General features: G+C 46.2%; 1 protein-coding gene across 1 annotated transcript in view; it reads right to left on the bottom strand.

The window, feature by feature from the left end:
* TRIM42 (tripartite motif containing 42) overlaps positions 1-21,658 on the bottom strand; it is a 27,963-nt gene extending 6,305 nt beyond the window's left edge. Inside the window, exons 1-4 of the mRNA XM_024769134.1 lie at positions 21,321-21,658; positions 15,332-16,029; positions 10,104-10,927; positions 6,817-7,041 (exon numbers count right to left, since the gene is read on the bottom strand). Of these exons, the coding sequence (XP_024624902.1) occupies positions 6,817-7,041; positions 10,104-10,927; positions 15,332-16,029; positions 21,321-21,658 (2,085 nt within the window). The remainder of the gene's footprint in view (positions 1-6,816; positions 7,042-10,103; positions 10,928-15,331; positions 16,030-21,320) is intronic.
* Positions 21,659-22,093: the final 435 nt, after the last annotated feature.

Genomic DNA, 22,093 nt, shown 5'->3' with positions numbered 1-22,093 from the left:
CTCAGCTTTGGATTTGGCCCCGCCTCTGCGTGTAGGTCGCTGGAGGGCGTCTGTTCTTCGCTCAGACAGGACGGGGTTAAAGAAGCCGCTGATTGGGGGGCTCCGGCTCACTCAGGCCAGGGGGGGGAGGGGTACGGATGAGGGGTGAGCAGAGGTCGATGTGACATTGCAGCAGCATGAGGCCCACCGTGCGTTCTCCCGGGGAAGTTGTCCCTGGATCCCGGGACCCTGGCAGTGGTGGGCTGCACAGTCTCCCCGGAAAGGAGGTGTGGAGAGTGACCTGTGCATGCACACAGGCTTCTTGGTGGCGGCAGCAGCAGCCTGAGCGTCCCATGCCAGTCTCTGGGGTCTGCGCTGATAGCTGCGGCTCGCGCCCGTCCCTGGAGCTCCTTTAAGCAGCACTCTTAATCCCCTCTCCTCGCGCACCAGCAAACAAAGAGGCAAGAAAAAGTCTCTTGCCTCTTAGGCAGGTCCAGACTTTTCCCCGGACTCCCTCCCGGCTAGCCGTGGTGCACTAACCCCCTGCAGGCTGTGTTCACACTGCAAACCCCAGTCCTCTCCCTGTGCTCCAACCGAAGCCCGAGCCTCAGCTCCCAGCCCCGCCCGCCCCGGCGGGTGAGCAGACAAGCCTCTCGGGCTGGTGAGTGCTGGTCAGCACTGATCCTCTGTGCGGGAATCTCTCTGCTTTGCCCTCTGCACCCCTGTTGCTGTGCTCTCCTCCACGGCTCCGAAGATTCCCCCTCCGCCACCCGCAGTCTCCACCCACGAAGGGGCTTCCTAGTGTGTGGAAACCTTTCCTCCTTCACAGCTCCCTCCCACTGGTGCAGGTCCATCCCTATTCTTTTGTCTGTTTTTTCTTTTGCTCTACCCAGGTACATGGGGAGTTTCTTGCCTTTTGCGAGGTCTGAAGTCTTCTGCCAGCATTCAGTAGGTGTTCTGTAGGAGTTGTTCCACATGTAGATGTATTTCTGATGTATCTGTGGGAAAGTGATCTCCACGTCTTACTCTTCTGCCATCTTCAGAAATTCTCCATTTTAAGGATTTTTAAAACAAAACTTCAAAAGGTCAAACCATGAAAAAAATAATTGATGACTTTGATAACAACAAAATTGAAGATTTCTGCTGTTTCATGACATACTTGATGAACAAGGTTATAGACAAATGTCAGAATGGAGAAGATATTATCAATGTCTAAAGCCACTACCTAGAATATATAAGGTAATACTGCAAATCACCTAGGAAAAGAAAAATGCAATAGGAAAACGGGCAAAAGATATTTAGCAGGCTATTTACAGAAGAGGAAATCCTGAAAACAACCATACGAAATTAAATTTTAAACAATAAGGAGGTAGCACTTTATACCTATTGGGCTAGCAAAATAGTAAAAGCTGGATCATGTCAAATGTAGGTGGGGCTTAAGATATGGGGTCCTCATTCATTCCTTATGGAAGTGTACATGCGTGCAGTCCAATGAAGTACGCACACACTCTACCCCCCAGCAATTTCACTCATGGTGCATGTCTGATAAGGGCTGAATTGTGTCCTCCCAAAATTCTTGTGTTGAAGTCCTATTCCCAGTACTTCAGAATGTGACTTATTTAGAGATAGTGCCTTTAAAGAGGCGATTAAGTTAAAATGAGGTCATTATGGAGGGTCCTAATCCAATCTGACTGTTGTCTTTATAAGAAGAGGAAGTTTGGACACACAGAGACACACCAGAGGTGCACTCACACAAGAAAGGGCCCTGTGAGGGCACAGGGAGAAGGCAGATGCCTGCAAGCCAAGGGGAGAAGCCTCAGAAGAAAGCAGACCCACCAAAACCTTGACCTTAGACTCCTGGCCTCCAGAACTGTGAGAAAATACATTTCTGTTGTTTATGCCACTGAGTCTGTAGCATTTTGATGTGGCAGCCCTAGCAAACTAATACAATGTCCCAAAGAAAGTCCCACGTCCCTATCCCACCCACAAAATGTCAGGAATGAGGCTGTTTACTGCAGCATTATTGGAGGTCACCTGGGTGTCCATCCTGGCTGAATAGACAGGTAAAACATGGTGAACAAACGCACACTGTAAAGGATGAGGCAGCATTAGGAGTTAGGGACTAAATGTGCCCAGTGACATGGATGGATCATTAAAAACACAGTGTTCAGGGGAAAATGGTAAGACACAGTAAGTTATGTAACAATACTAACATTTGTGCAAATTAATAACACATTCAAAACAATACACGCCATGTAAGAACACATAAAGGCAGCCAGATGCACATAAAACATATTAGAATGGATATCTAGGGAGGGTCACAAAAGGAAACAAATACATAAACGAGAAAAGGGCCTTGCATGCACCAGTACTGGTAAAGGACCATGAATTGAGGTGTCTGACTAATTCAACCTTCTGTGTATGAGGTTAAAAATGATAGGTCCAGCTTGAGCCTGAATTAGACTCATTCCAGGGTTCTAACCTATTGGCAGGGCAAGTAGGGAGGGACCAATAGGGTTCTATTTACGTGAATGATCAAGAGGCCTTTGGGAAAAGAATGAATTCTAAGGAGATGAATGCAAACCACTTTGATTTCGTTTCAGGGCATGGAGGCACGGTGAGTATGTGGGTAGGTGAGCGGGTAGTTTTGGGGTAGTTATTCCGAATGTGGACTAGTGTTGGTCACTCAAATTCCTCTAACCCCAACCCCTGAAGATGTGTGTCTCAGCCTAAGGCAGAGTGTCTGCAGTAGGGACAGAAGAAAAACCAGAGGGGGATTTCATGAAACCGAGGTAAGATGCCCAGGAAGGCCAAGCAGCCCTGCTCTGTGGCTGGAGTTCCAGCCTGAGTGTGGCCTGAGCAGGTAGGAAGCAGTACTGCAGATGCTGTTTATCTGGCAGGACCACTTCCTGAGCACACGTGAGGCACTGTTGGGGGGTGGGACCCAGTATAGACTGAGAAGGAATTTGAGAGGATGGGTGGGGTGAAGGGTGGGTGCCTTTCCTGAAGAGCTATAGGGGAAGACCCAGAACAGTACCAGTTTGTGAGTATTCTGGGGCCTGAATATTTACCTCCAAGTCTGATGTAACCTGGGACATCTGGTCTACCTCAGATTGTGGTAGGCAGAATAATGGACCCCCAAGTCCATGTCCTCCTCCCAGGAACCAGTGAACATTTTATGTTACATGGCAAAGGGGGATTAAGGTTGCTAGTCAGCTGGCTTGAAGACAGGGAGATTATCCTGAATCATCAGGTGGATCCAGTATGATCCCAAGAGTCCTTCAAAGTCGAAGAGGAGGCAGAAGTGAACCAGAGAGATGATGGTGTGAGAAGGACTCAGCCTAACGTTATTGGCTTTGGATATGGAAGAAGAGGCCATGAGCCAAGGAATGTGGGCAGCTGCGTGAAGCCGGAAAAGGGGAGGAAATGAACTTTCCCCTAGAGCCTCCGGAAAGCACACAGTCCTGCTCACACCTTAGATTTCTGATCTCCGGAATTGTAAGTTAATAGGTAAAATTGTATTGTGTAAGCTACTAATTTGTTACAGCGGCAACAGGAAACCGGTGCGCACGTGGAAAGTTAGATATTTCATAGGAAGACTTCCTGGAAGTTAGCAGAGATTTGCAGTCAGTGGGAGACATCAAGGTGAGGAGGCTGTTTTCAAAAATGGGGGCCGTGGTCATCAGGTACACTGAGGTTTAGATGAAAAACAGGAGGAGGAACTGAGGTCACAGGGTGTGTGATTTGCCTAAAAACACATCTCCATTCCTTCAAAAAATATCAACAAGGCACTGGGGCATTAGAAGCTCTCAGCTGGGGACTTGGGAGCCAAGAGAGGTGAGGAAGACCGGCACGATGTCCTCGCTGAGCTTGCCGCCTAGCAGACTGGGGGCTTGGACCCAGGTACACCTGCCCAAGTCCAAAGATCTTCCTCACAGGAAAAATAAAAGTGCCGCTCTAACGGCTGTTGCTCTGACAACATTCTCCTAGAGTGCGGTGCCAGGTCCCTAAGGCTGAGCCCACTCTGCCTAGACTTTGCTGTATCTGATTATCTGATTATGGTACAGGAGACGAAGAGTTCCTGCCTTAGATGAGACCTAGGTTCCCACTCAACTCCGTTGAGTTACGCGAGGCCAGACTCTTTTCCTCTCTGTGCCTCAGTTTCCTCATCTGTAAAATGGAGGCAATAACTCCCTGCCTTCCGAGCGGTTGGGATGATCAGTGATAATGAATATACAGTGTCTGACACAGAGTCAGCCTTCAATAAGTGAGACCTTTAAAAAGCATTAAAGTTAATTTTCGTGCTTTGTCTATTAGACTACATATAAAATCCCTTAAAAAAAATCAAGCGACAGACTATGAAAATCAAATATAAAAGGTGTTATTTCACTTCCTTTACAAAAGGATGTATGGTGGAAATATTGCATTTTGGATAAGAAATGATTCTGCTGCCTTGTTACAGCATTTTAAATGAAACCTTTCAGGAATACCTGCTTAGAACTGATGCTGAAGGAAAAATATTTCGATTTTATAGGAAGGAGCTAAAGTCATTACTTTTATGAAGCTTTATAAATGTCATTCAAACACACCATCTTCTTTTCATTTGCTATTGAAGCCTTTACTTATGCAAATCATGACAAATGTGAAGGAAAGCCAAGCTTCCCCTGGAATGCTAATATAATCACAAAGAGGGTGGAAGAATTACTTCTGAAGGAAAAATCTATATTGCAGCTCTGTGAGTCAGATGAAAATGAAGCTTCCAGAAAACCTCATTAGTGCTCTGCTCATTAAGAAATTGTGTTAAAAAGCAAAGAAACTGGAATGAGTTTCCTTCCCTTATAGGGAGCGCAAATTCATCACATAAACACGATTTCAGGGGGATTGTTATTTCTTGATTGATGGTAAAAAACACTTAACAGCTCTCAGGCATCTTATGGTACTTTGTAATTATTAATTTTATTTATTTAGACGTTCGTTCATAGATTCATTTGTTTGGTCACGTTTTCACTCATGTATTAATTCAATAACCATTAAGAACCATTAAGCTATGTGCACAGGGCTGGTAAAGCATTGTGGCAGAAGGAAAGATGAATTAGACGTGAATTTTGTTTTCAAGGGGTTCAAAGTTTAAGAGGGATGACAAAATATCTACCTGAGAAAGGCTGACACACTCCTGTCTCTCCACCCCCGTCCTTGGCCCTAGCATCTAAAAATGACTTAAGATACACATAAAAAAAAATTAGTAACAGCACTGAGTGCACCCTTCATGAGGAATTAAAAAAAAAATGAGAAGGCAGATGGAATTAGATTGAAGGAAAAATCCATAGTCAAAAAGACCTGCTGTCAAACATGGTAGCAACTGTGGATGTTCCGTGCTCTGGAGAGAAGAGTATCAACAAGAATTGGTCTGACGGACAGGGTACCTGGCTGGGGTCTAACACGAGGAGTAGCCAGGCGACTTTCTGATCCCACGTCCTTCCCGTGTGAGTGTCTGACCTCCGTGGAGGGGGAGGGGATGCACATGGGTGCTAGGCTCCAGAAGCAGAGCATCGGGATGGAGTAGAGAGCCCCCTCCGCCCGCCTCCAGGAGACTTGCTTCTGGTATAATGACCAAGAGCATAATCCTGCCCCACCCTACATCCTGCTTCCCTTTATCACCAGAGGTAGCAACCAATCAGATTCTCTTCTGCAAACATGTGACCAGAGCCCAAGGGCGTGAAGCTAGTCAGATTGTGTTGGTCGCACAGAGCATGGGCCAGGAACCTCCAAAACCACATGCAAGCTGAATTTAGGGGAGGAGAAACAATGGGCTAGCTGAAAATGGTGCAAATTTAGAGAGAAGCAGAGATGGAAGGAGGGGGTGTGGGAGACACAGAGGGAGGGAATAGAGAGAGAGAGATTGATTGAGAGGTTGAGAGAAACTGATGACTTTCCAGTTTTTTTGGGTATCAGATGTATGTCCTGGCTGGAAGGGGTCTCATGAGACTCCCTTCTCTCTCGGCTTTTCAATAGCTGAAATGAATGGATTTATTCTCTTTACTTCTAAAGAATCCCTGATTAAGACTTAATCTACTCTGATTCCTAAGAACACCATCATGGCTGTACAGTAAGATAGCTCTAGGCAGTCTTGACATTTTTCTTCCCTTTCTCCTTTATATATCAATAAAATTATACCCATGAATGTATTTCCCCTGGGGATATAAAGCAGAATCAACCTTGCATCACAAAAAAGATAAGAATAATCTTGTCCCTTCCATTATTTGGAGTCCATCCTGGCTTACTCACTGGTTATTCCTTAACTTTCAGATAAACAACAAATAAATTGTTTTAGTATTATAAGTGTATCCTAAATACTGCATGAGACATACTAACAAACACTAAAAATTTATTCACTGCATTGTATAATTATAAATTATAAATTTATAATTAAATTTATATTAATTATAATTTATATTGCTTAAATCTGATACCCTATCCTTGCTTTGATTCACCACTGATGCTAATACTTAACTCCTTTTTTGTCCTTCTCATACCACAATTATTTGTTTGCTAGACCCTGAGCTCCTTGAAGGCAAGAATTACGTCTTATTTTCCTCGGAACTCTACATACTAACACAATACCTGGCACAAATGTTTTCTGAATCAAAGCGAACTGACGATTCTCATTTACAAAGTTGGCTGAGGCCAGAGGCCCTCCCTGTGCCCTTGAGTTAATGAGTTTTCTGGGAGTAGAGAGGGAGGTCATATGGTGGGTTCCATGACCTCATGATCAATGCTAACAGAGCTGCATCCATAGTGGATGAAGAACTTCCAACTGAGAAATAAAGTGCCTGGTACCTTGCAGATGTCACTCCACTGCCCAGGACCGTTATCGTTGATGGCTCTCACTTTAAACAGATACTCGGTGTTGGGGGTCAGGTTGTGCAGCTCCAGGTTCTGCTGCATTATATCCCGAATTTGTGCACAGAGCTCTGTCTGCACATTGTTCGGAGGGGAATTAATGAGTTCGTAGAATTCCATCTCAAAAGAGTCCACGTCTTCTATTGGGCATGTCCAGTAAACCTAGGAAGAAATGAACATGTCAGTGGGGTACTAGCACCCACCATTCAGCTTCTTTCCCATGAAGATCTGTATCATGGATTCTCTGGGGTGAGTTTAAGCTGACTCATCCCCTCTAGCTGCTGAAGACTTTGAATTAGACCTTGTGCAACAGTCCTGAAAGGCTTCGTGATGGATCCTGACGTGAGGCTTTCAATGCGTTTCAAGAACAGAAGAATGCTCCTCTGGCTTCTGCTCCTGTCACTGTGGAGGTGAACTTGTCCTCCTGACACCACTAACCAAAGTGGCTACCATTTATTGAACACATATTACGCATCAGATTCTGTGTCAGACATTGCCTGCCTCGTTTAGTCCTCACAGTTCCCTAGGAGGGAGATTTCATTATCCCATTTTACAGTGGAGGCTCAGCAGGCTTACATTCAGCAATTCCAATGGAACCACAGACTACTAAAGTTGAACAGTGTATCTATTTCAACTCTCTGTTTCATACACAAGGAAGTAGAGTCCCAAAGAGGTGAAGTGACTTATCCAAGTCATGGAGAATATATGTTCACACTCAAAGCATAAAATGTCACCTCTTGGGAAGAGGTATATTAACAAGTGTCAATTAGCAGATTGTGCCTGGCATATAAATATTTTATAATAATTGCATTTTAAAACAGATATTGCATGGTTTATTTAAATGTTAATAAATTTAAATGTTATTGTGTATAAAGTTAATTTATAATTACTCATAAGTATATAAATTTTAAAATTTGTATGGATTTGTATAATTAATTTATAATTTTTTTATGAATTTACACTTTTAAAACTGTACATTTACGTGACTTGTTAATAAAAATTAACTTATCTTTTCTGATTATCAAAACATACTCATTTAAAATACATACCTGGAAAATACAGAAAAATTATAAGGAAAGAAAGAAAATAAACATCTCTTTTAATCCCACAATTCAGTTAATTATTCATTATATTTCTTTCCAATTTTGGAATATACACAAGCACACAAATACATATAATTTGGATTATTATTGCTCTGATTCCTGCTTTCTTTCACTTATTACATTTTATATATGTCCCTATATCATTAAATATTCAGCAAAGCACCATTTTAATAACTGCCCTATAAGTGATTTACTCCTTCTATAGCTGAACATTTAGGTTGTTTCTAATTTTACACTCTAATAAGTAATGATGCATTGAACACTTTGGGGCATGAATCTTCATTGAATTTTTAATCGCTTCCTTGGGAACGAGTTCTAGAAATAAAGTTGAGTTTTTATGAAAAAACTCTTCAGGATTTTTAAGGTACAGAGTGACAAGTGTAAGGCTAACTTAAAGAATATTTCCCATGCCCAAAGAGTACTGTTAGCCAACCACCACTTGAGAGAGATGCCAACACAGACTTCCTCTCCTGCATTACTGAGTACTATGATTCCTGTGTGAATTACACCCCGTGATCCTGAAATACGGATCAATGATATTTTTACATCAAATACCACTGTTTGGCAGTAGGTTTAGGTGTCCTATCTTGAGAGTCAATAACTTGACTGGATTTTTTCTGTGTAGGGTCCTTTCTTGAGCTCATCAAGGGACCATTTATAGGTGGCATAGGGTGACTGTTCTCCAAGCCCAAGTACAGAACAGGTACCACCAGTCCTTCCCCTGCAGAGCGAGATCCTGCCCACCTCCCAAGTGGTCTGAGTTGTTTGAGATGAGACCTAATGCCATCCCTGATATAATATCACATACACTGCAGGTTTTGCTGATCTAAGATCATTTGGAAATGTAGGTTCAGCTGCTCTGTTGCGGGCATCTGCTATGTGAAGGGCAGAGATACTTTTGCTGTTTCTGACAGCCTACGGGAGGATATGTTGTATATGTTCTACCTTGCCACGTAAGGTCATTCTTGGGGTCAATTATAAATGCCAAGACATAGATTATAATGTCTCAGGAAAATAGAAAAGTAAGGCTTGGTCAGTGCCTGGCTTTCATTTTCTTGTTTTTAGACCCTTGATACTAAATTGTGGTCTGCAGACCGGCAGCAATGCCAACATCTGGACGTTTGTTAGAAGCGTAGAATCTCAGGCCCCACTGAGACCCACTGAAACAGAATTTGCATTTTAACAAGACCCTCAGGTGCATATTAATGTTTGAGAACCACTAGTTTAGGATTCAAGGATGCTAAAAGTCTTTGTGAGTGTTCTCGGATCATGGAGACAAAAGATGGGCTCTGCCACATGGAAGCAGGCAGTGGGTTGGCTTGGGAGGTATCCTTGTAGGACCCCAAGAGGAGGCAAGATATGCTCTGATATAATATCTTTTTTCCTCCCTGGACTTTAATAAAACATTCTATAAACAATTCAATTTAGGTTCAGCTGGATTTGAAAGGAATGTTAAGAGATGCGCCATTTGTTCATGTTAGGCCTAGAAGTTCAAAGAAGAGCCATGTCCCCTGAAGCTGGGTGATGGTAGCTGTAGAGGTCTGTGAGACATCCACACACCTCCAATGCCACCCCCCCTTCCCCAAAAAAGCTGAATCTCGGGAGATAAGAATTGGAATTCCATTGGGGATTATCCTTCTAATCTTTCCAAATCATGAAGAGTCTGGATAGTTTCTTTAGAAGAAGTAGCAGTTTAGAGGAATCACAGCTGATAGACAACAGAGCCTGCTTTTCTAATTCCAATTTCTGTGCTCCCTCTACTGCTACACGTTCTCCTCTGGAAAATATTACCCTCTCCAAGAAGTCTCTTCAAATTACTTTGTTTCCCAAATTGTGCTCTCTTTCAATAAAGAAGCTGCCTTTGAAGTGGAGTTGGGGCTTTCAGATGTACTTCTGGCTATGAGTTAAATACATTGTTTGGTTTAAAACAATCTTGGGCTACTTAAGATTTCGGGAACTTATCCCTTTTGAATGGACTGACCACAAAGAGTCTAGAGGGACAGATTTGAGTGACCGGACCCTAGAGGTCAAACAAGTAAGTGCAACCTTTCCTGACTACCCCGCTCCATTCCATAGCCCACACCCTCCCATCTTCCCTACAGGGCCCAGAGCCTTTCTTACCTTGGCAGCTCTCGGATACACCAGAGTCTGGTAGATAAGAATTGGGCCTGGAGTCTTCAGGGAGCTCTCGTTGAACGAGTACCAGTTGTGGAAGCTGCTGCTGTCCTGCACAGGCTGGTTTTCTACCCCTGCACTCCAGTAAGTGTAGAGGCTGTCTGTGGGCTTGGCAGGTTCAGCTGACTGGGCTCGCCCATAGGCCTCCAGACCCATCTTGGTCTTCTCACAGCTGGGGACATTAAAGGACAATGAGGAGGAGCTTCGCTGGCATATCTGCTGGTTGCCGAAGCTGTGGGTACTGCAAGTGACCTTCCTGGCCATCATCATTTCTGAGTGCTGGGGATAGGGTGATGGCAGGGAGTTCCCTGAGGAACACACCTTCTTGGGCCCTGCGGGGAAGAGTTCGTGGATGGCATTGGAGAGCTCAGCAAAGTCCAAGGGCATGCAGTTCAAGGAGTGGAGCCGGAGCTGTGGGTCTGGCCTGTAGGTGTTCTGGATACCGTCCTCGATCTGGTCCACCAGAATCTTGGCTGACTGCAGGAACGCCACCTGGCCTGTCTCCTTCAGTGCTTCCTTGGAGTAGGCGATCAGGCCACCCATTTCGTTCACCTTCATGGTGGTGACGTACACATATTTTTCAATCTCCTTCTGCCTGGACACTTCCAGATTCTCTATCTGCTCCATGATGGTTTTCTCTTTCTCCTGGAGAATGCTGCGCAGCTTGAGGAATCCATTTCTGATCTCTTTGCGCTTTAACTCCTTGTCAGCTTTAAAGCTGTTTTTTAAAATGTTGAATTCCATGAGGTCATTATCAATTTCATATCGGACTGCAAAACAACCAAGTGAGTTACTTCAGTTAAATTTTTCATTTCCCCAGATGTCAAAGCCAGTGGCAAACTGGAGCAAACTAACTTGGGCTCCAAAGATGTGGGTGGAAAGGGAGGGAGACCACTTGTTGCTGCGCTGAAAGATGCTAGCATAGGTTTATAAAATGAATGTGGCCTCTCTCCATACACCCCTCTCTTTCTCTTTGTGTAATACTTCCCTTGGGTAGGACAGCCATCCTTCCCTGGCATACTTCTATCTCGTAATCCCTGCAGCCTTGGGTCTAAAGTTGGGAGTTCAAGGCCACCTTTGATGTTAGTTTTCACCAGACTTCACTTGTCAGCAAGTTTTACTTGAGAAGAGATGATGTCACAAAGTGATGGATTTTCCCGGTGTGAAAACTTAAGCTTTTGCAGGGGTGGGAGAAAGAACTAAATTTCTGATGACTGCTTCTAAATACTGCCTTGCCTTGTTCACCAAAACCCAGCCCTAGACAATGGTGGCAGATCAGCAAAGTTCCCCTTCACTGTGGTTGCTCTTTAACATGTTCCTTTTCTCTGCTGGGGACTTTGACTCCCTTGGGTTCAGCTGGGCTCCCTCTCTTGCTTACTCCCCACTTACTTTCCAGAAAGCATCTGCTGTTACACTCCAAGGAAAACCGAGTTTATCCTGCCACCTCTCACATGGCATTTGGATTTTAAGTTCACTCAGTCATTCAACAAACATGTGACACCTGTTCCATGTCACACGCTTTTCTAGGCTCTAGGGATACAGATATGAGCGTGAGAGGCCACTGATGTTCCAGGCACGCATAAACCCAACGATACTGCAGTGTGGAAGATGCTGGGGCAGGATGAGCACGTGGGCCACCTCTGTCTGTGAAATGGCAACTTCACAGTTGCCATTTATAGGGTCTTAGGCATTAGGCAGTGATCTCAAGACATGTCCACCTTCTGTGGCCTACTCTAGAGGTAAGGTCCTCCCCATGAAAGGCTGACTCTGCAGTGATTTGATGGGCTATAATCCTCTCCAAATTTTACTCAGCAGTGGGGGTGACCAAGTCATGTTTCTTAACATAGCCCTGGGTCCACAGTAAGTTGGATCTCTGTGGGTGGTGGCACAGAGGTGTGCATTACAGTAAGAGAAACCCTCGGGTTCTGGCAGACCATGAGAACAGGACCACAGCTGTCTCAGTTACCACCGTGACTAAGATGTGTAGAGGTGCCAGAATGGTGTTTGTTGAGTGAAAGCCATTCTGTCCTGTTTTCTAACATCTTTGGGGTGAACATCAGCAGTGTTGCTCTCTGGCCTGCTCTCTGAAGCCCCCATTTCCTCTGCTCACCTCCTCCCTCACACTGACCCAGAAGGGATGGGGAGGCAATACAGATGGGGGCTGAACAGGGGACTGTCATGATGTGACTGCAGTGGTGCTGAGAAATGCTCCCTGCCCTCTCCACGTGCAAGCCCTGCTGTGACTTAGGGCCCCTGAAATTCCACGTTATACATTAATTCCTTTGACTCTTCAGTAGTTACTCACTGTTAGAAGAAATCTGAATAGGAAATTCCTTGCTTTATTAGGGATTAGTTAGGCTCCTCAGAGCTGAGTCTGGAGAGGTAGGATAAAAATGTCTTAGATGAGGGGGAAGATGCCCCTTACAAATAAGGCAGTTTTGCAAGAGCTGGTCTTAGAACAAAGTCAAAGCAAGGTCTCTTTCAGGCACTATATTTAAAACTAGCTACTATTTTTTTTTTTTCTTTTTGCGGTACATGGGCCTCTCACTGTTGTGGCCTTTCCCATTGCGGAGCACAGGCTCCGGACGCGCAGGCTCAGCCGCCATGGCTCACGGGCCCAGCCGCTCCGCGGCATGTGGGATCTTCCCAGACCAGGGCACGAACCTGCGTCCCCTGCATCGGCAGGCAGACTCTCAACCACTGCGCCACCAGGGAAGCCCAAAACTAGCTACTATTTATTAAACGTTTATATAGATCCAATCCATACATTATCATGTATCACACATATGGATCATATCTATATATTATCATACATTACATACAACTTCAGAAGAGGAAGATGTTGTTTCCATTTATAGATGGGGACACTAAGGCTCAGAGAGGTTAAATGACTGCCCAGTGTCACACAGCAAGTAACTAGAAGGACCCAGGGCCTGTCCCTAATTCTATTTGTCTAACTCCAGAGCCTATGTTCTTAATTGCTCCAGTTGCCCTTCTCAGTCTTCTGTGACATCAGAATCACCTGGGGTACTTAAAAAAGAATCCAGCCAAGCTCAGGCCACGGGTTCCACCTTAAGAAAACCCTCTAGGAACCAATGGGGGCTTCCATTGGCCTGGCAACGGGGCTCCTGTAGGCTTTCTTTAATATAGGGGCTTCCCTGGTGCTGTTCCCAAATTGAATAAGTGTCAATTGACAAACAATGTTTCTAGGCATGGAGCAATTGAGAAATCAAGTTATTCCTGAAATGTTCATGCTGGTGAGAGGTCCTGGGGGCCATATTTAGCAAAGTCTGTCCCTGACCCACTTCTATGTCCAATGGGACCTTCCTGTGCAGCTCAGCGGAAAGCTGCCCCCTGGTCAATCTGTTCAGACCTGTTTGTATGGACACTGAAATTTCTGACAGGGGAGAGGCTGGGTTGATCTGGAGCACGCTGGTCATTTGACTCCAGGCCACCACGTAGGGAAACAGACCACAGGTGTATTGGTGGTTCCCGTTGTTTTTCTATCTCTTTATCTTTAGATTCTGGTCACTGTTTAGCAGAATAGGTTGTCAAATGTTGTGGAATTAACATGGACTTTGGAGTCAGAGAGACCGGCTCTGCCATTTACTAGGGGACTTGTGCCAGTTCCTTCTTGGAATCCCAGTTGTCTATCCTGGGGGTGGTGGAATATTAGTGCCTGTACTGTAGGATTATGGAGAGAATTAGACATAAGTCCTCTAAAAGGCCCCGGTAAAGTAGGCCTCTGTTCAAGGAAGCTATTCCCAGGGGCAAAGAGCCTAAAAGGATCCCTGAGATCCTCATGTCTAACCTGGTGGATATACACCCAGAAATTATTGGGCTCTTTGCTGAACCCTGGGAAATATCTCTGTACTGGGTTCCATCACGAAAACCTGAGTCAGTTTCCCTTATAGAAACTATAACTCTATTATATGTAGTCAACATAAAATAACCATGAGCAGGCGTGCAGAGGAAAAGTGAGCTGTTGACCACAACATTACTGGCTATTTCTGGGTTTTCCCATTATTATGTATTTGCTATCAGTTCCTTTACTGTGCTGCTTGCAACTTCAAGGGAAATTTAAAACTGAGGTAACTCTCAGCATCGACTTAATTCTTTTTCCCTTTAAATTGGGAAGATACTGAAGAAACCCATCTTTAGGGTCACAACACCTTAGAAAGGCTCACAGAACTTCAGGATACTACAGGATCAATCTCTTCGTTCTCCAAAGGAGGAAATGAGGCCCAAGGTCATGAAAATTATAACCAAGATTATAGAATCTTTATGTACTTATTATGGGCTAGATCATTCTTTGCATGCTTCAGTTAGAGTATCTCATTTAATCCTCACAACCACCCAATGAGGAAAGAACAAATTGTTCAGGGAAGAACAAATCTGACATGGTATTAGATCTGTTCCTTTTGCTTTAACCTTTGTGCTTTGTTAACATGTGGTTAGTCCGGCAGGCTCTGCACCTTTTGTAAAAGAATGTTGCCTATAGCCTGAAATATATGGGATATATATTTGGGATATATATATATAGCCTGATATATATATGGGATAAATATATGGGATAGCCTAGTCTCAAGGCTCTCATCTTTAAAAGTCCATTCACATAGAGATAAAAAGTTGCAGAACAGAGAACAACATTTGTCTTGTTGGAGGTTTGCAGGAACATCGTGACCTGACCTGTGTGGACAGCTGCAAGAACAAAGGATACAGACACCAAGAAGCTTGCAGCAACCAACCTGACCCCTCCCTCACCTTGCTTTTAAAAGTGCCTTGCTGAAACCCCTCCCAGAGCTTGGGGTTTTGGGGGACAGGAGCCACCTGTCTCCTTGCCTGACCCTGCAATAAATCTTTCTCTGGTCCAAACTCCGACCTATTGTCAGTTTGTTTGGCCCCACTGTGTGCCGGGCACACGAACTTGCATTGGGTAACACCATTATCCCCATTTTATAGATGAGAAAACCAAGGCACAGGGAGGTTAAGTGGCTGGTGGTAGTTGCCAGATGTGGGTTCCAGGCCACTGACTTGCAGCCTGGCTCAGTGTCTCCCAGGGCTTGGACTGCCCCACCAGGTGGAGGTAAGGCTCTCTAAACAGATCCTCCCACATCACCTTCCCCATCAGTTCCTGAGCTAGGAGTGGTGGAGGGAGAAGAGGGGACCAGGACCTGCTTTGAACTTGGCGATGGCGCTGAAGAGCGCGGCAGCCCTCTCGGAGCAGGCATCGATGAGGCTGATGGTGTCGTGGCCATTGTGTAAGGCAGTCTTGCAGAAGCTGCAGAGCAATTCGTCGTCATTCCGGCAGTACTCAATGACGCGGCTGGACGGGTGGTGGATGCAGATCTTCTCGTCCTGGTCCTCGGTGCTGGTGTCCACGAACACGTGGTCCTGCATGGTCACGTCCGAGTGGAAGGTCTTGAGGCAGTCGTTGCACAGGTTGAGGCGGCAGGTGATGCAGCGCTTGTAGGCGATGTTCTGGCTGCGGCAGACCTGGCAGACGATGGGCCCGCTGGAGCGGTCGAAGCGCCACCTGAGGTAGCCATGCTGCTGCATGTAGCGCTTGGTGAGGCGTCCGCGCAGGTAGTTCTCGGGCAGCAGCATCTTGTGGCTGTAGGGCATGCAGTGCGAGCGGTTGCACACGGGGCAGATGAGGATGAAGAAGTTCTCGGTGACCTCGGCGTGCTTCTGCAGCTGCCGCAGGCACTTCTCGCACAGGCTGTGGTGGCAGGGTAGTATGAAGGAGTGCAGGCGCAGCCGGCTGCAGATGGGGCACAACAGGTGGCTGACCAGGTTGCTTTTCGCGGGCATCATCTTCACCTTATCCAGTTGCATGTCGCTGCTCCCGATGCGCAGGGCCATCTTGGAGCTGCAAGGGGAAGCAAACACGGGACCTCAGGGGGAGAGCTCCGTTTCTCCACCTCGGAAGGAACCGGATGTCACTGAGCCGCTTTGTGGTGTGATGGGGAGGGGCATGGCTGTGCCGGGGTGGGGTGGGGGGAGCGGGCGGATGGTGCCTGGGTTCTAAACCCCCCTCCACCATCCTTTAGCTGGGCGATGCCAGGTAAGTTAATTAACCTCTCTCTGCCTCTCTCCTCGTTATAAAATTAGTACTCGCCTGATAGAGTTTCTTGAGAAAATTAAAATTGATTTGAATACCTGCACGGCCTTAGAGCGGTCCCTGGAACACAGTAAGTGCGATACAACTGCTTGTTATTTTTTGAGCAAGAGAAAAACAGTCCAGAGGGGCTGGCACTGTCAGCTGGGTCTTGGGGTTCTGTTGGCCCTGGATAATATCACAGAACAGCCACAGCAGACAAGGCCATTCTGGGACTGTGATGGAGCAAAACAGAAACAAGACCACTTCTTCATGTTTGAACTCAGACAAAAGCAAGAACATTGTCCAAACCACAAAAATGATCAAACATCCCCTGTCCTGGTTAAGGACAGTGACTGCTGCTTTTTCACCAGTTGCAGCTTCAGGCTCAACTCTGTTCTTCCCACCTTCTGGGCAAGATTTATTAAGATACCTAATAGGAGATTTACCCCTGTGTCCTCACCTAACATGCGCCTAAATCCTGTAATAACTTAGTGATGCCTTCTTACGGAGACACCTCACACTTGCTCGTGGTGTATCTCTCAGTTGTTGCACTGGGCCAGTAATTCCAGTCTCCTCTGGGCACTGACATTACTGTTGTGGGTGAGATGGAACATAGAAGAAGATGGGCAAAGTGTTCTTCACAGGACACCAGGAGGTTAGTTGCCCAGCCAAGCCCAGACCCCGTGTGTTCTGATCACCAGACCTCAACTATGACTTAAGGGGCTAGGTGTTAGGGGCAGGTTGCACATGGTGAAATGCGCTGCTTTAGAGTTGCACTTTTGAGATAAGTTTCTTCACCTCTCTCACCCTCAGTAAATCAAAGCTCACAATATTACTTCCTTCGTGAGGATTTTAAAGTCTCCATGAGATAATCCACGATAAGTGCTTAACTCCCTGGACATAGTAAGCATTCAATAAATGGCCACTACAGTGACTCCCCTCTGTTCCTAGCCAGCTCATGTCCACAGCAGGGGAAAACAGTGGTCAAGTCTATGAAAAATATGTGCTTGTACGGTGTGTGTGTGTGTGTGTGTGTGTGTGTGTGTGTGTTGAATCTTTGTCTAATATCTGAGGCTGATTTCATATATTGTAAGAACTATGGATGAAGTAAGTGCATACTTGTAAACTTTCAAGTGCATGTTCTAAGAGGCTACAATCAGGGCAAAAGCAGTTTATGAAAATAAATGAATTAGCCATGGGGATGGAGGTATAAAACATACTTATTTGGACCTAGAGTCTGTCATACAGCGTGAAGTAAGTCAGAAAGAGGAAAACAAATACTGTATGTTAACACATATATGTGGGATCTAAAAAAAAACAATTGTTCTGAAGAACATAGGGGCAGGACAGGAATAAAGACACAGATGTAGAGAATGGACTCGAGGACATGGGGAGGGGGAAGGGTAAGCTGGGACGAAGTGAGAGAGTGGCATGGACATATATACACTACCAAATGAAAAATAGATAGCTAGTGGGAAGCAGCTTTGTAGCACAGGGAGATCAGCTCGGTGCTTTGTGACCACCTAGAGGGGTGGGATAGGGAGGGTGGGAGGGAGACGCAAGAGGGAAGGGATATGGGGATATATGTATATGTAGAGCTGATTCACTTCGTTATACAGCAGAAACTAACACACATTGTAAAGCAATTATACTCTAATAAAGATGTTTTTAAAAAAAATACTGATTTTGTGACTATTCCTATCCCTTCTTCTCTGTTTGTATTAGCGATGTCTAGGGGTTGCGTTTGACATTCTGCCTGTGTTCTCTTTTGCGTTCTTGCAGTCCGTATATGCCTCTGGATCCTTCCCCATTCCCTTGGCCAGGGACCCAGGTCTCAGAGCCCAGGCAGTCAAGGGTGATACCCAAACATGTTGGAAGGGAGTGGCACCATGGGGACAGTGCCGGTTATGGAGACTCGGGCACCTGGATAGCTCCTCCCTTAGAGATTTGCATGCTGGTGTCCAAGCCTGCCAGACTCAATGTTCTCAGCTTTGTTCCTTCTCTGCTTTCCCAGCCTCTCTGCTTTCTCCTGCTCCAGCTTTGGAGGGGTCATCTGGAGGGGGGAGGGCAGATGTATACATGAGAGTTGGGTGGATTTCTCTAGTTTCATGAGGTGGGGCTATGAGAATCAGTGTGTAATATAAAGGGAGACAGCACGAGAAATCAGAAAGAAGGAGGGAGAGAGGAGGGTGCTGGGGAAAGAGAAAGAGAGAACAGGGAGAAGAGACAGGTGTTAATGGCCCAGGGAGTTGGGGTGAAGGTGAAAAAGGAAGTGAGAAAAAGAGATGAGTAAAGGCGAAGGGGGATGAATGAGATCAGAGTGAGGCAGGATGAGGAAAATGCTGAGAAGGAAGCAGTGACGAGGAACAGGGGAGGCGGTGGGCCGGACACCAGGAGAGAGGCCAGGTGGAAGATAAGCCTCAGCGGACCCAGCACCAACTCCCTGACACTTGCAGTAGCATCTCTGACCATCATCAGAAAGCCTCAGGCTTGGACTTGGGCATTCAGTGGTCATGATTCCACGCCACAACCATCACCAAGCCCAGCAGCCTTGTCTTTTTGTTGAGATAACTGGCCTCTGCTCCTCTGCACCGTGGCAGCCTCCTCCCAAATTTAGGCCTGTTCCCCTTGTACTTGGGTTCCCATATATCACCTGGCAAGTCTCCTGGCTTCCCTTCTTTTTCCCTCCAGGCCATTCTGCACTTTAGCGCCACCTGGGGGCAGGAGAGTTTTAAAAAAATTCTGATGCCCAGGACATACCTGAAAGCCCATGAAATCAGAATGTCTGGGGGTGGGGGCCAGGCATCAGTAGTTTTTAAAGATCCCCAGGTGATTCTAATGCAAAACAAGGTTTGGGAGCTACTGGTCTAAGCATCTCCAAAGCACCAGTGTCATCCTTCCCCTGTTGAAACGGGCTTGGTGACTCTTCATTGCTGATGTGCAGGAAATGGGGCAGTTGAGAGGAGAGAGGGGTGTGAGAGTTACTTTCTGCACCTTAGAACTTCTGCACTTGAATCCAGAACCCCTGGGTTCTCTGTTCGTGCAAACACCACGTGAGGTCCATGAGCTGAGAGTAATTTTTATTAACCAGCTAGAAAGGGCTGAACTGTGAGAGTGAGAGAGATCATATCCTTCCCCTGAATTCACGGAGCGTTTGCTCACAGAATTGTTTTTCCAGCCGCGAAAGGCTTCCAACCTGCCTCTCATCTTTCCGCCTCTCCAAGTGCTGTCATCTTAGAATGCTGAGTTTTGGTCTTTCCCCTCTAAGAAGTCTGCCTCTGCTATTCCAGATGCCCCTCATGTGTGACATGAAGAGACCGCCTTGGTCAGGGCAGGAAGAGGCTATGCAGTGCCTGACACAGAGGGTTAATGCCCTAAGTGAGATATTGAGACCCTCAGTGCCATGACTTCTGGGTAGGAACAAAGAGAAGGCTGGCAGGAGCTCATGGCCACCTGGGGTACTTACACAGGCCATAGGGGTCAAAAGCGGCCTGTGGAAGTTACTGCTTTTCCAATGAGTGTTGCAGATATCAAGGGTTCAGAGGAGGAAGGGCAATTTATATTTTTATATCACATAACAGATTTCAAAGCAATATTAAGCCCCTGAATCATTGCAGGTACCATACTGTCTATTTTGCAGGACAGCATTTTAATTTAAGCACACAGACTCTGGGTTCAAATTCTGACTGCATCTTACTCTTTGTGTGATCTTGGGCCACTCAACCTCTCAAATGCTCAGTTTCTTCACTGGTGTGATGGGCATGAGGTAGGGGTTACCTGGGGTCACGCACGTGGTTCCCGGCAAGTTGCTTACACACTAAGTATTAGCTATTAGTATTTTGTAGAGGTGAGAGTGGTGGGGTTCAGGAGAGCTCAGCACTCACTCACACAGCTGAGGGAGCTTGGATCTGGAACTCAGGTCTATACTGATTAGTGACTGTTTAGGACATGTACACTTAGTTGCTACAAAGTGTAGTTTTTTTCTTTTTTCTTGCAGGTGAGGTAAATTTTATTGCTACATTTTGAAACACAAAAAATATTTAAAATAATAGCCCCATTGAATATATGTTTTTACTGTTCCATTAAGTGCAAAACAGGCTTTATAGTATTTTTGTTTTTTTTTTTTTTTTTTTGCGGTACTTGGGCCTCTCACTGCTGTGGCCTCTCCCGTTGCGGAGCACAGGCTCCGGACGCGCAGGCTCAGCGGCCATGGCTCACGGGCCCAGCCGCTCCGCGGCATGTGGGGTCCTCCCGGACCGGGGCAGGAACCCGCGTCCCCTGCATCGGCAGGCGGACTCTCAACCACTGCGCCACCAGGGAAGCCCTATAGTATTTTTTAGCTCTTTTTTTCTTCTAGTTTTATTGAGATGTAATTGGCATAGAGCACTGTATAGGCTTAAAGTGCACAGCGTAATGATTTGATTTACAAATACCACACAGTGATTATCACAGCAAGTTTAATGAACATCTATCAACTGGTACAGATACAAAATTAAAGAAATAGAAAAAAAGAAAAAATTAAAAAAATTTTTCTTGGGCTAAGAACTCAGGATTTATTCTCTTAACTTTCATATATAACTGACAGCAGCGTTCATTATGTATATCCTGTGGTACATCACATCCCTAGTAACCTATCTATCATAACTGGAAGTCTGTGCCTTTTGGCTGCCCTCATCCGATGCCCCACCCCTACCCCCTGCCTCTGGTAATCACACATCTGATCTTTTCCTATGAGTTTGTTTGTTTTTGAAGAGTAATTGACCTACAACACTATGTTAGTTCCCGTTACACAACGTAGTGAGTTGCTATTTCTATACATTTCAAAAGATCATCACGACATCTAGTTACCAACTCTCACCATACAATGACTGTGTGATGTATTTGCACCAAGACATTGTAACGAGAGTTTATTGCTCCCAAGTTCCTGGCCTCCCTTTTTCAGATAAAGAGGTGGAACTGGGGCGGGGCTGCTGACCTGCCCTGTCCCCACAGCTGGCAGGGCCCCCCCGCCCCCCGTTTTCCTGAGCCCCGGCGGCCCGCGTCGGGCGCGCGGCACTTACAAGGTACTGATGCTCTGGAGGCGGCTCCTGCGGAACGTGATGGTGGCATGGCGGCAGCAGCGGCTCTCATAGTAGTGGCACTTGAGGTTGCTGCTGGTTGTACAGCAACACTTACAGTCGGGGTCATTGGCCCAGGAGCAGCAGCAGAAGTGGCAGTTGGGGCTCTCGGAGCAGGTGCAGTGGCAGCATTGGCAGTCGCGCTCATCCTTGTAAGGGCAGGGAAAGCAGGTGCAGTTCCGCTCCGAGGTGAAGAGGAACTTGAAGCACAGACAGGAGCATAAGCGGGGACACCTCTGCCATGTAAAACATGGAGAGCAAACACACATGGCGGTCTCCATGGCGCCTACACGATTGCCACCCGCTCCCTGGAGCTCTTGGTGCCTCCTCTACCAGGATCCTGCTGTCCGTTCTCCCGTTGAGGGGTCCCTCCTCCCCTGGATGAGGCAGTCAGCTTGGAGGTTTCGAGAGGTTGGCTGTTGTGAGGCCTTCACAGGCAGTGTCCCTGCTAGGAATCTCATGGGCTGGCATTTACATAGATCAGTTCCAGGCCATTTGCTTATGTCACAATCCCTGTCTGCCCACCATATCTCACCACACAGGATAGGAGGGAGGGTGGGAACCGGGTGGGTAGTGGCAGGTGGGCTGACAGATACTCCCTGTTTCCAGAGGACCAGCTCCAGAGGAGTGTCAATGAAAAGAGCATCCTGTCCTGTATCACACTTTGGGTTATTGGCTGGATTTCCGAAGCTATTTCTCTTTGCTTGGTCCTTTTC

The sequence above is a fragment of the Neophocaena asiaeorientalis genome, unplaced genomic scaffold, assembly GCF_003031525.2.
Source record: "Neophocaena asiaeorientalis asiaeorientalis breed wild unplaced genomic scaffold, Neophocaena_asiaeorientalis_V1.1 scaffold118, whole genome shotgun sequence".
NCBI lineage: Eukaryota > Metazoa > Chordata > Mammalia > Artiodactyla > Phocoenidae > Neophocaena > Neophocaena asiaeorientalis.
Note: the sequence above shows the minus strand (reverse complement) of the source record. Positions and strands in the feature narration are given on the sequence as shown.